Source organism: Lepidochelys kempii, chromosome 14, assembly GCF_965140265.1.
Source record: "Lepidochelys kempii isolate rLepKem1 chromosome 14, rLepKem1.hap2, whole genome shotgun sequence".
In the NCBI taxonomy this organism is placed as follows: Eukaryota; Metazoa; Chordata; order Testudines; family Cheloniidae; genus Lepidochelys; species Lepidochelys kempii.
In genome coordinates, this window is record NC_133269.1 from 37987010 (window position 1) to 38001016 (window position 14007).

The following is a 14007-nucleotide window of genomic DNA, read 5'->3' on the forward strand; positions in this document are numbered from 1 at the left end:
GGAGGACGTGTGGCACCTTAGAGACTAACCAATTTATTTGAGCATGAGCTTTCCTGAGCTACAGCTCACTTCATGCTCAAATAAATTGGTTAGTCTCTAAGGTGCCACACCTCCTCCTTTTCTTTTTGCGAATACAGACGAACACGGCTGCTACTCTGATATCCTGGGAAATGTCCCCAAATCTGGGAATGTTTGAGTAAAATGTTTTGAATGAAAATTCCCAATTTCCCAAGTTGAAACATTTTACTCAAACATTCCCAGATTTGGGGACATTTCCCAGGATATAGAAGCTCTGCTGGGAATTTTTCACCAGATTCGGGAAATCTTTAGCCCTAGCTTGGGAAAAGTTGGCACCAGGATACAGAAGCACTTGAGCCGCCTGCAGGAGCCGAGCCAGCTACAGCCGGGCGGTTCCTGAGTCCTCCCCTTGATCCGCTGTTGCTTCCCACCCCGCCCCACTCAGTCGCTCCGGATTTCAGCTCCCTCCCCCGCGCAGCATCCCCCCCCTCCTCATTCTGCCTCCACCCAGGGCGGGGGCGGGGCAACCTGGCTGGTGCTTTTTGCTGCTGCTGCTTCGTTTCCCCCGCCGGACAGGGCTGTGGGGACGGGGCTGGGCGGGGGAATTACTGAGAGCCCAGCGATCCCTGGGGGGCAGGAACAGCGGGGGGGGGGGGCATTGACACCCCGACACTGGCTCCCCCACCGAACTGCCCCCGCCAGGCCCAACCCCGCCAGCTCCGAGCCCTGGGGGGGGGGCTGGGACTTTCAGAGCAATTTGCTCCGCCCCACCCAGCCCGGGCCACGGACCGGGACTTTCACTTCCAGCTACTTTGGTACTTTCAGTTTTGAAGCGCGGGGAGGCCCGGGGGGAGGCTCGGCCCCGTCAATTCAGCTACAAATTCACACAAATGATGAGGGCGGGTCCGGTCTCCAACCCTCCGGCTCCGTGACCCCGTGTCCGGATCCGGGGCTGCAGCCTCGGTGAGTGACCCGGGTGCGGGTCGGACCAGCGCAGCTCGGGCCAGTCCGCATGGGAGGCGTGGGGGAGGGGCTGACGCCAGTCCTGGGTTGGGGGAGTGCAGGGCTCAGGCCAGCTCTGAGCGATAGGGTGGGGGGGCCTCGGCCTAGCCCCAGGGCGTGTCCCGTTTGCCCTTTGAGGAAATATGGTCACCCTAGGCAGAGCGCCCATGGAGATGAACGGGGCAGGCGTCTTCCGACAGCCAGGCCGGGCCAGGGGGCCAGGTGGGGGGAGGCCGGGTGCTCCCCCGTCCAGGGAGCCCTGTGACCCGAGGCACCTTCTCTGCTCTGCCCTGCCCTGACACACCCCACCAAAGCCCCGGGGGCCCAGACACAGCCCCTCCCAGCGGGGCAGGGATCACACCAACCCCACACCCACCCCTGGGGGGCTGCAGCCAGACACAGCTGGGGCGGGGTCGGGGGAGTGCAGCACCTTGGCACTTACGGTTGCCACGTGTCCAGTTTTCAACCAAACACCCAGTCGAAAAGGGACCCTCCCTAGCCCGGTTAAAATTAGCGTGTGAGTGAGGGTGGGGGAAAGCGAGCGATGGGGGGAGGATGGAGTGAGTGGGGGGGACCTCGGAGAAGGGGTGGGGCAAGGGTGTTCGGTTTCGTTCTGTCCGAAAGTTGGCAAGAGTCCCAGCCCACAGTTGGAGCCCGCCCAGGGGATGGCCGGGGGAGCAGGAGCTGCGGGGAGGGGCAGGGGTAGGGACCGGACACACAGAGTGACACCGGACAGGCTCCAGCCCAGCGCATAGACCCCTGAGCCTCTCCCGCAAGGGCCCGGCTGTGCCCAGACCCCCAGTCACCAGAGGCTGGTTTCTCCTGCTCTCCCTCCATGGGGAGCAGCTCAGAGCTCCCAGCACATGGGCAAAGTGACCAGCCAGGGATAGAGACACCAGCGAGGAAGAGACATGCACAAGGTCCCCTGGCAGTGCCTTTCAACCCCACCCCAGCCACCTGCCAGGACACAGGATAAGTCCCTGCCTGGGTGGGGGATGGGGAGAGGCCATAGGTGCTAACTTTTGGTTTTGCCAGCAAGTGCCCTATCCCGGCCCCGGCCCCGCCCCCTCCCCTGAGATCCTGCCCCCACTCCGCCCCCCTACTCCAACTCTTCCCACCCCCACTCTGCCCCTCCCCCTAGGTCCCTTCCCTTCCCCTGAGTTGAGAAGCTGCCCATCCACGATGCTAGGCATAATCAGACTAAACAGTAGCTTAGGGCCCAGAGCAGCTCAGGGTCCATGATCTGTGGAAATAATGCAGTTAGACTTCTCAGGGGTGGGTCAGGGCCACCCCCCACTATTCCTGCTTAAGGCAGGGAGTATTAATGTTGCTCACTTCTCATAGCTCCACTCACAATTCAGGGACATTTTTACCCCGATTATCACAACATTCCCCGGTAATGGAATTTAGCATTTTTCCAAGATCCCAGAGAATTCAGCAGGTTTGTTGCATGCAGCCAGGCACCATCTTGCTTTTTTGTTTCCCTGGCTTGCTGGCACCTGTTTCTTGGAGAAGAGCAGAGCAGCTGGGGCCCAGGAGAGGAGTATCTGAGCCAGGCTGTCTGAACAACATTGCAGGAGCTGAGGCCCAAAGGGTGGGGCTGGGCTACCTAGAGAGCATAGCAACAAACCCTATCCCCCCAATAGTCACTGGCTAATTTTGCATTGATGAATATTTTCAGCCAGGGAGGGGGAGATTTTCTAAAGCTCCTAAGGAATTCAGGAGCACAAGCCCCATTGATCCTAACTCCCCTTTGTGTTTGTGAAAATCTCCCCCTCTGAGTGTAAATTGCACCTATCTGTGCCCTCGAGGCCCTTTGCATTCCGGGGGGGCTCACCCCAAAGGTGGGCAGGTGAGGCTGCTGCTTCCCTTGGGGGGGTTCCTGGCAGGAAGGGGGGAGCTTTACCTCTTACTGGCTTGCTATCAGCAGCCGCCGCCGAACGCAGGTGCTCAGTGAGTGACTCACCTGCCAGCCCTGCTCTCACCTACTTCCTCCCCAGTGTGGCTGCTCTTTGGGCCGTGCCGGCCCCTGCTGCTGTCCTGGCCTAAGGCAGGTAACAGCCACTTCATCCTGTCACAGTCCAGACCCAGCCAGAGCTTCCATCGGCGCTATGTGGTGTGAGCCCTTGTCGGAAGCCCCCCACTGCCCTTCACAGCAACGCAGCCTCTAGAGGGCGAGGGCCACGTTTCCAAGAGATCTCATCTCTGAACTGCTCCCAGGCAGGTGCCTGTGTGATGTGGACAGATTCCCCAGGGGCTCTGAGCAGCTGCACTCGGGAGGGCAGGGCAGGGTGGGCAGTGATGCAACCCCTTACAGGTCATGACTGCACCCCAAAATATCCCAGACACTGCAGAAAAGGGTCATAAACATGATTTGGGGGCTGGAGCAAACACCTCACAGTAGGAGATGGAAGGAGATCAATCTGTTCAGTTTAGCAAAGAGAAGAGTGAGAGGTGACTTTCTGTCATGGATTCACAAGGTCTGGTCTGTGCCCTGGCCTTCAGCCAGGCCCTTGGGAGTGACGCCTTTATTGTTCTGAACCCCATGATCCACACAATTCCACAGAGACAGGTCCATGGCTTCAGTGACTCACAAACTGGGCCTTGGAGCACCAGCGATCCCTGGCTTTCTCCGTGGCTCCTTGCAGCAAGTCCAACCAAGCCAGACTTGTGCAGGAGACTTGTTCTACCCTTTCAGGGCTCAGTGTGCTCAGTGAATATCTGTAACAATGTGTTAGTCACCTGGCCTATGGAATCCGAATGTCCTTAGGTCAGCCCAGAGAAGCAAAGTTTAAGAGAGGGGTCCAGAGCTGGGGCTCCGCCAAGCCGTGTTGCTGCAGGGTCCAGCTTGGCTCACTCGCTCCCTGTCCCTTTTTTTGTGTCTAAATCCCAAGTGAGTTCCTGTGTCTCTGTCAGCCCAGTTCTTTAACACAGACACCTGACACCTTCTCCCTTTGTGCTCCAGGTCTGGGCTATTGCTCCTCTTCCCTGCAGAGAGGTGGGGGAAGAAACTTGCTCTAGGAGTTGATGCTCAGTTGTTGAGGCTTCCCATTGTCTTTTCAAGGTCCTCCATTGATCTGTGTTGATCCCAGCGCAGACAGTCTGAGTGGCTCTACATCTCAGATACCTAGCCTGTTCGGCCATGTCCCAGCGAGAGAAGCAATTCTTTCCCCCAAAACTGTACCGATCCCCTTGGCATCGCTGCTGAGTCCTACCGATAGTTCACAAAAATATTTCAGTAAAGTTCCCCATCTGCCACATGGTACTAAAGCTCTCTTTAATACAGTGGAGAAAGGCATAACAAGAACCAGTGGCTGGAATTTAAAAATGAACAAATTCAAATTAGAATTAAGGCACAGAATTGTGACAGTGAGGGTTATTAATCACTGGAATAAACTACCAAGGGAAGGGATGAATTGTCCATCTCTTGCTGTCTTCAGATAAAGACTTGGTGACTTTCTGGAAGATGCTTCAGTCAAACACCAGTTTGGGCTCAGTACAATGGTAAACGGGTGAGAGTCTTTGGCCTGTGGCACAGATCAGACTAGATGATCTAATGGTCCCCTCTGACCTTAGTGTACGAATATTCGGAATTGTGCTAATGTAATCATAACTGATCAATGGACCAGGGCTGTAAAAGTCAGACAGCCGTGGCACTGTCAATGCATCACACTCACTGTCTGGTTTGTTATTTCTCCTGTTCCCCAGACCAAGCTACGATGACGGGGAAAGTTCCCTCATTCTCCCCCCTCTCCACAGGGAGCTCCGCTCTGCCTGGCTACGTCACTCTCTGCCTCGCTCTACAGGTCCACAGGCTGGTGTCAGGTAGGAGCTCCAGCCTCCTCTCTGGGTTTGCAACTGTTGCTGGTCATCACCGTATATCTCACATCACTGCCTTGTCTTATAAACCACGTCTGCTCAACCTCCCCACAACCAGCAACCTGGAGAAACCACAGGGCACAGCTGGGTCCCCAGTAACCATGGTTACTATCTATACAGCATCTTGTCAGGCCTGTACACTGTGTTCATCCTACTGCTCTGGCTGATTTCTGGCAGCTTCTAAAACACAGAGCACAGTGAGCACCACTACAGGGTTCACAAACTATTTAAAAGGGCACTATCCAATTCCTATACGCTGCACTGACAGACCGTATACGTCACAAATCAGACTCTTCAGCCATGAAGGAGTCCTGAGTCCTAGACTCTCTAGTTTAGACGTAACAACCCACAAGTCATTCATGCTGCACCCAGACGCATCTGACTAGGGCTCAGAGCGAGACCTCATCTCACAGTGAGGATGTGAAGATATTTGCCCGCTTCTTCGTTCTGTGCCCTCAGTGAAGCCCTGATAGTGACCCACTCCACCCCCGGGACGGCTCCATAGCTACTTGGGCATTTAGGTTCTCTCATGCTGTGATTTCCATCCTGTTAATTTAACCAGCTCTCTGTCTCTCCTGATGCTGAGTCTTTGCACCGAGACCCCCACATCCTGTGCAGTTCCACGGTGACCAGTTCTCTGTTTCTTGCACTTTTGTATCTGCCTCCTCCCCCCTCTCCATTATCTGACCTCTGACTTTACCTTTCAAGCCATCGCCTGCATAGTGATGATCTGTTTTCATCTCTTTACACCTTGTAAGCCTTTACACCATCCCTACTGCGGATGAGGAGGCCCCTGTGCTGGAGCAGCACGAAAAGGCCTTGGTGTATCCGAGAACCAGGCCCCCAGCATCATTATCCCCAGGGTGTCCATGAGAAGTTAGAGCCCTATTCAAAGATAATAGGGACAGTGTCTCACGTGAACTCTGTGTGACAGATATTGCAGCCACATGCAGCATTTTGGGGACTATCAAATTCACTTTATGAATGTTCTGCTTATTTTTGTACCCCCTTTATCAATGGTATCTATACGTGTTATATGTATCTTTGTGGGATTGGGATTGTAATCTATGCCATGGGGGAGGGTTACCCCATCTCCTTCAGGATTTGCAAATCATGGGGGGTAATTACTTGTGGGACAGGTAACAGCTCCAGAGAAGTACCACCCCTAGGGAGAATTGCATAAACTGGGTTAGACCAGGTCCCAGAAGACCAAGAGAACAAAGATTTTTGGTATAAAAACTGGATTTGAACTGACCAGAGGCCCGAGATCTTGGGCTGCAAAGTGACAGGACCTGTTAACCAAGAGGACAAACCCTTAGAGAAAGGTTTGAAAGACTTTGGAACCTACCAGAGAGTCCCATGTGCTAGATGAGAATTTTTTGGGATAAGTGTAACGTGTTCAGACCTTTTATTGGTTTATGCTTCGTCAAGCTTTTGTCTTTAAATGGTCTTTCACTTCTAACGCAGGGTGCTCTCTTACTGTGTGTCTTACTGCTGAATTAATGCCACCCCCAGCCTTTCACCAATTTAATTTCCTTTTTTCATCGTACATTTCACAGCACAATTCACAGTGACTGGACCTGACCATCCAATCACTGCCTCCCTAGGTGGGGAGGCCATCCTGCCCTGCCACCTCTCCCCTAGGATGAGCGCTGAGAACATGGAGCTGAGATGGTTCCGATCCCAGTTCTCTCCAGCGGTGCACCTGTACCGTGATGGGCAGGATCAGTATGGAGAGCAGATGCAGGAATATCGAGGAAGAACTGAGCTCTTGAAAGATGACATCACCAGTGGGAGAGTTTCCTTGAGAATACGCGATATCCGACCCTCCGATGATGGCCAGTACAAGTGTTTTTTTCAGTCCGATGTCTCTTATGAAGATGCTATGTTGGAACTGCAGGTGGCAGGTCAGTAACTTGTTCTGATGTTTTAATGTCTTCAGCAGGGTAATAAGTGGAGTCAGAAGGCTCACTGTGAGATGACACAATTTTTTTCATTGTTGTGGGTCAGCAGCTCTGCTCTGGATCAGGTCGATTCTAGTTTGCTGTTTAATATCCGTTTTTCTAAGTTCTCTAAACCCCGGACGCATTCTCAGATTGTCTTGAAAATTGCTGTGACTCACTGGAGTCTGGGGTGGGGTTAGTGGCCCAAATTTGAGGGCATTAGAGCGAGGGGTTAACGAGACGCACTGACATCCCTGAACAGTCAGGTGACATTAACGTGTTGTGGTTATTACAGTTATTTTGTGCACGCCTGGGGCTGAACAATGACTCTGATCCTCCCCAAACTGATGCCACCAGCTGGGATTGATCTCGGCTTGTGTCTGACCCCTTCAGGGCAACGGTGGTTGATACACAAGGCCCTGTAGCCCAGAGCCTGGTCTAAGAGTGGGAGAATTGAGGAATTCCTGCTCCCAGGACAGGCAAAGGCAGGAGGCCTGACCCCTGAAGGTGCTGTCAGAGAGACCAGCAAGGGGGCAGAGATGAAGCTAGTTCTGTAACGAGGAGATGAGGTTTAGGCCAGGTGCAGTGAATACCTGGGTCTACACTCAAACACTAAGCCTGCTGCACACAAACCACCCCTGACTTGCAAAATGTTATCGCCTTGTCACCCTTGCCCTGTGGGTGTGGATTTCTTCTGGGACGTTGCCTTCACTTACCCCTCATCAAGACTTGGTGATCACTGACATATCTGGCACTAGGCTGCTGACAATCCCCATGGCAAGGAGTCTGTGCCCTACAACTGACACAACCTGCACTGCTCCGTGCTGAAATGAGGCATGATTGATCCCTCAAGGTACACCTGCACCACTCCTGATGTCACTGTGATAGCTCTGCCAATATGCTCCAAATAATCCCTCCTCTAGCCATTACAACTACACCAAGCACAGTGGATGCAACTTCAGTGCATGCAACCGATTCCCAGTGGTTATTGCCAGCTCCAAAGGGGCAGAGTTAAGGTTGTTTGGGTATTTACCTTCCTGATGGATTTCCTAGTTTTAGAGGCCTGAGTATTGCTGAACTCAGCGTTCTGGAAGTGCATGAGATAATACAGAGTTAAGGTTGCCTAGAGGTAACTAAAGCTACATCTACACTACAGCCGGGGTCGACGGAGTGTTGATCGATGCACCGGCAGTCGATTTAGCGGGTCTAGTGAAGACGCGCCAAATCGACCGTGGATTGCTCTCCAGTCAACCCATGTACTCTACCCCCAACGAGAAGAGTAAGGTAGGTCAACGGGAGACTGTCTCCCATCAACCCTGCGCGGTGTAGACACCGCTGTAACTCGACCTAAAGTACATCGACTCCAGCTACATTATTCATGTAGCTGGAGTTGTGTACCTTAGGTCGACTTACTGCAGTAGTGTAGACCTACCCTAAGTTTTCTGTCAGTGAATAGACATGAGGAAGGGTTACAGGAAGGTGCCATTGTTTGTGTTGTGTTCCACAGATTTGAATTGCAGCATGTGTCTGCCTGCACTGCAGCTGCATTCCCGGTGTTCAGTGTAGCTGTCCTGACCAGTGGAGAGCAGTGGGAGCAGGGGGGCAGAGCTGTCACTGTGCTCTGGAAGGGCAGGAGATAATATCACCAGGCAGCCTGAACTCTGTGCTAACGAAGGTTTTGTCACTGAATTTCCTAGTTTTTTTAAACAGAAAGGGAAACGTTTGTTGCAGGAGTCAGTGGCCATTTAGGCGGTTGTAGTCACGGGCGGTGGGTAGAAGAGGCGTGGGAAGGCTGAGCCTTCCCTGCCGCCAATCCGCTGCTGGACGCTTGCGCCGCGGTGGTCCTGCCACAACACCACCCCCACCCCTCCAGAAATCCCCACTGCTCACTGCATCCCTCCTCCTCTTGGGAGGGGGAGTGAGGAGGGACACGGCAAGCCAGAGGGTGGCCAGCCGGGGGCATCTGGCGGGGGAGTGGGGCAGCTTGGTCATGCGCTGCCTGGTGCTGGGGGTCTTGGGGTGGGGGGCAGCGCCTTGGCCTACCGCTCGGGGGTCCAGCGCCTCAGCCCAGCACTGGGGCTCAGGGGCCAGTGGCTCAGCCCAGTGTTGGAGCCATCCCGGCTTGGCTGGTGGGGCGGGGGGGAGGAGAGGGCGGCCTTTAGGGGCGGGGAGGCCAGCTGCTCAGCCCGGAGCTGGGGCGGGTTGCCCCGTGGTTGTTCAGTGCCCCTCCCGCTGTGCACTCTGATAGTGCAGTGGGGATAATGGTCGTGCTGTGCAATGTTTGCAGTGTGTAGCTTGTAACAGGGCTGGTGAGAGAAATCTCATCCCAGGTCCCTGCCCCAACACCTTGACAGTTTTATTATACAGCGGCTAATTTAAGCGTGTGAGAGGAAACTGGTGTGTCTGTTTCCTTCTCCACCATCCCCCACAACATTTAGCTCCCCTCTGCCCTACATTTCTGGGAGCACATATCACAGGTAGCAGCTCACTGGTGGGCCACACACTACCTCGGTTACATGAGCAGCACACTGAGCTGGGCTCTTCACCCCAACTACCATGCCGAGCTGAGCCCCCCGGCCCTGGTCCAGCCGGACTTACCCAGCCATGTTGCAGGCCCACCCAATACAACTCCCCCTCCCCCACACACTGTGGCAAACCCCACCCAGGGGCGATGTGTATTTTAACTATTGATTTCCTGCATTTCAGGTGTTTACATTTTCATCACATTCAACCCCCCACCCCACTTCCCCTTGATCACAGATTACATGAGGGGCTTAGACACCCCAAGAGCGACAGGGTCTCCCAGATCCCAGGGCATACAGGGGCAAAAAAAGGAGTTCAGAGCCCTGCAGAGGGGTAGGGCTCCCCCAGATCCCAGCATGGGGAGGGGGAGAATTTGGGGATGACAGGACTCCCTGCTCCGAAACTCACAACTTTTACACCACACCTCACCATATCAAATCCCTCCCATCCCACTCCTTCCCCTTACCTGAGGAGGCCTCAACCCTTCTTTCCCTCCCTACTATAGGCAGGACTGTCCTGTAGTAGGTGACTTCTGGGTACCCTTCTGGCTCTGTCAATCTGTTTCTTCACTTCACCAGGTGGGTATTGTAGTTTTAAGAATGTTTGATAGAGATCCAGTAGGTGTTTAAGGGATCTGTCTAAGGGATTGGATTGGATTGGAGCAAATGTGGTTGTATCATAGAGTTTGGCTATAGACAATGAATCGTGTGATGTGGTCTGGATGAAAGCTGGAGGCATGTAGGTAAGCCAGAAGGGTACCGAGAAGTCACCTACTACAGGACAGGCCCAACAAAGAAAGTAACAAAACGCCACTAGCCATCAGCTAAAACCTCTCCAGCGCATCATCAGCGGTCTACGACCTATCCTGAAAGACAACCCCTCACTGTCACAGACCTTGGGAGACAGGCCAGTCCTCACTTATAGACAGCCCCCCAACCTGAAGCAAATACTCACCAGCAACTACACACCACACAACAAAAACACTAACCCAGGAACCAAACCGTGCAACAAACCCCAGTGCCAAATCTGTCCACATATCTATTCAAGGGACACCATCATAGGACCTAACCACATCAGCCACACCATCAGGGGCTCATTCACCTGCACATCTACCAATGTGATGTATGCCATCATGTGCCAGCAATGCCCCTCGGTCATGTACTTTGGCTAAACCGGACAGTCTTTATGCAAAAAAATAAATGGACACAAATCTGACATCAAGAATTATAACATTCAAAAACCAGTAGGAGAGCACTTCAGTCTCCCTGGACACTCAATAACAAACTTAAAAGTGGCAATTCTTCAACAAAAAAACTTCAAAAACAGGCTCCAATGAGAAACTGCAGAACTGGAATTAATTTGCAAACTGGACACCATCAAATTAGGCCTGAAGGAAGACTGGGAGTGGATGGGTCACTACAAAAACTAAATTTCCCACTACTGATACCCACACCTTCTTGTCAACTGTTTGAAGTGGGCCACCTTGATTACACTGAACTCATTAGCACTACAAAAGTGACTTTTTTCCCTCCCTTCTTGTCAACTGTTGATAATAGCCCACTTCCACCTTAATTCAATTGGCTCGTTAGCACTGACCCCCGATTTGGTAAGGCAACTCCCATCTTTTGATATGTTGTGTATTTATACCTCGCTACTGTATTTTCTACTCCATGCAGCTGATGAAGTGGGTTTTACCCCATGAAAACTTATGCCCAAATACCCTTATTAGAGACTCATAAATTTATGTCTACTCTACGAAATTAGGTCGAATTTATAGAAGTCGATTTTTTAGAAAGCGATTTTATACAGTTGATTGTGTGTGTCCCCACTAAGTGCATTAAGTCGGTGGAGTGTGTCCAAAGTACGGAGGCTAGTGTCGCGTTTTGGAGCATTGCACTGTGGGTAGCTATCCCACAGTTCCCACAGTCTCTGCCGCCCATTGGAATTCTGGGTTGAGCTCCCAATGCCTGATGGGGCAAAAACATTGTCATGGGTGGTTTTGGATACATGTCGTCAGTCACCCCTCCCTCCGTGAAAGCAACGGCAGACAATCGTTTTGCGCCTTTTTTCCATGCGGGCGCCATACTGCTTTCAGAAGAAGATGCAGTAGGACTGCTAACCGTCGTCATCGAACCACCGCTTCCGCTGCCACTCTGCTCTCCTGCTCTGGCAGCAGACGGTGCAATAGGTCAGAAAAACTGGCCTTCTGACCACCACTTCCGATGCCACTCTGCTCTCTTGGTAGTCTCGCAGGTCCTCTATATGACCGTCATCATTGGCCGCTTCCGCTGCAACTCTGCTCGGCTGCTCTTGTCTCGCCATACCATGGCAAGCTTGCAGCCTGCTCAGCTGTTGTGTCCTGGCAGCAGACGGTGCAGTAGGTCTGCAAAACTGGTCATCCAACCTCCGCTTCCCCTGCAACTCTGCTCTCCTCTTCTCCTGCAGACGCCATACCACGGCAAGCATGGAGCCCACTCAGATCGCTGTGGCAGTTATGAGCATTGTAAACACCTCGCGCATTATCCTGCAGTACGTGCAGAACAAGAACCTGCAAAAGCAGGTGAGGAGGCGACGGAAGCGCAGTGACGAGAGTGATGAGGACAGGGACACAGACTTCTCTCAAAGCATGGACCCCGGTGATTTGGCCATCCTGGTGGCAGTGGGGCAGGCTCATGCCATGGAATGCCGATTCTGGGCCCGGGAAACAAGCACAGACTGGTGGGACTGCATAGTGTTGCAGATCTGGGATGATTCCCAGTGGCTGTGAAACTTTCGCATGCATAAGGGCACTTTCATGGAAATTTGTGACTTGCTTTCCCCTGCCCTGAAGCGCAAGAATACCAAGATGAGAGGAGCCCTCACAGTTCATAAGCGAGTGGTGATAGCCCTGTGGAAGCTTGCAACACCAGACAGCTACCGGTCAGTCAGGAATCAATTTGGAGTGGGCAAATCTACTGTGTGGGCTGCTGTGATCCAAGTAGCCAACGCAATCACTGAGCTGCTGCTATCAAGGGTTGAGACTCTGGGAAACGTGCAGGTCATAGTGGATGGCTTTGCTTCAATGGGATTCCCTAACTGTGGTGGGGCAATAGACAGAACGCATATCCCTATCTTGGGACCAGACCATCAATGCAGTCAGTACATAAACCGAAAGGGGTACTTTTCAATGGTGCTGCAAGCACTGGTGGATCACAAGGGGCGTTTCACCAACATCAACGTGGGATGGCCAGGAAAGGTAGATGACACTCGCATCTTCAGGAAGTCAGGTCTATCTGAACAGCAGCAGCAAGGGACTTAATTTCCAGACCAGAAAATAACCGTTGGGGATGTTGAAATGCCTACAGTTATCCTTGGGGATCCTTAATGCCATGGCTCACGAAGCCATACACAGGCAGCCTGGACAGTAGTCAGGAGCTGTTCAACTATACGCTGAGCAAGTGCAGAATGGTGGTAGAATGTGCATTTGGATGTTTAAAGGGTCGCTGGCGCAGTTTACTGACTCGCTCAGACCTCAGTGAAACCAGTATTCCCATTGTTATTGCTGCTTGGTGTGTGCTCCACAATATCTGTGAGAGTAAGGGGGAGATGTTTATGGCGGGGTGGGAGGTTGAGGCAAACCGCCTGGCTGCTGATTATGCGCAGCCAGACACCAGGGCAGTTAGAAGAGCACAGCAGGGCATGCTGCACACCAGAGAAGCTTTGAAAACCAGTTTCATGGCTGGCCAGGATATGGTGTGACAGTTCTGTTTGTTTTACCTTGATGAAAACCCACCCCCTTGGTTCACTCTACTTCCCTGTAAGCCAACTGCCCTCCCCTCCCGCCTTCAATCACTGCTTGCAGAGGCAATAAAGTCATTGTTGTTTCAAATTCATGCATTCTGTATTAATTCATCACACAAATAGGGGGATAACTGGCAAGGTAGCCCGGGGAAGGAGGGGAGGATAAGGCCACACTGCACTTCAAAACTTATTGAATGCCAGCCTTCTGTTGCTTGGGCAGTCCTCTGGGGTGAAGTGGTTGGGTGCCCGGAGCCTCCCCCACCCTACACGTTCTTGGGCGTCTGGGTGAGGAGGCTATGGAACTTGGGGAGGCAGGTGGTTGGTTACACAGGGGCTGCAGTGGTGATCTGTGCCTTTCCTGCACCTCAACCATACTCTGGAGCATATCAGTTTGATCCTCCAGTAGCCTCAGCATTTCATCTTGCCTCCTCTCATCATGGGGAGGGTATTGGCTCCAGGGTGATAAACAGTTCCTGGCTGTCATAGAGAACGGTTTCTCCACTTGCCTGGTGTGCGCTGTCTTCAACCTCCCCCCTCCTCCTCATCTTCCTCGTCCCCAAAATCCTCATCCCTGTTGCGTGAGACTCCCTTGCAGGAGTCCACGTACGGTGTGGGGTAGTTGTAGAGGCGCCCCCTAGAATTGTATGCAGCTCATCATAGAACCGGCATTTCTGGGGGTCTGACACGGAGTGGCCATTTGCCTCTTTGGTCTTTTGGTAGGCTTGCCTGAGCTCCTTAAGTTTCACCCGGCACTGCTGCGGGTCCCTGTTATAGCCTTTGTCCATCATGCCTTTGGAGATTTTTTCAAATATTTTGGCATTTCATCTTTCGGAACGGAGTTCTGATAGCACGGATTCATCTC

General features: G+C 52.8%; 1 protein-coding gene across 2 annotated transcripts in view; it reads left to right on the top strand.

Moving 5' to 3' along the window:
* The first annotated feature begins 551 nt into the window (after positions 1 to 551).
* The window catches only part of LOC140898051 (butyrophilin subfamily 1 member A1-like), a 179779-nt gene continuing 166323 nt past the window's right edge, over positions 552 to 14007 (top strand). Inside the window, exons 1-3 of one of the 2 annotated variants that reach the window (XM_073311487.1) lie at positions 552 to 981; positions 4729 to 4845; positions 6459 to 6806. In XM_073311487.1, the coding sequence (XP_073167588.1) occupies positions 4740 to 4845; positions 6459 to 6806 (454 nt within the window). In that variant the 5' untranslated portion in view covers positions 552 to 981; positions 4729 to 4739. The remainder of the gene's footprint in view (positions 982 to 4728; positions 4846 to 6458; positions 6807 to 14007) is intronic. The other variant, XM_073311488.1, reaches the window with a different exon arrangement.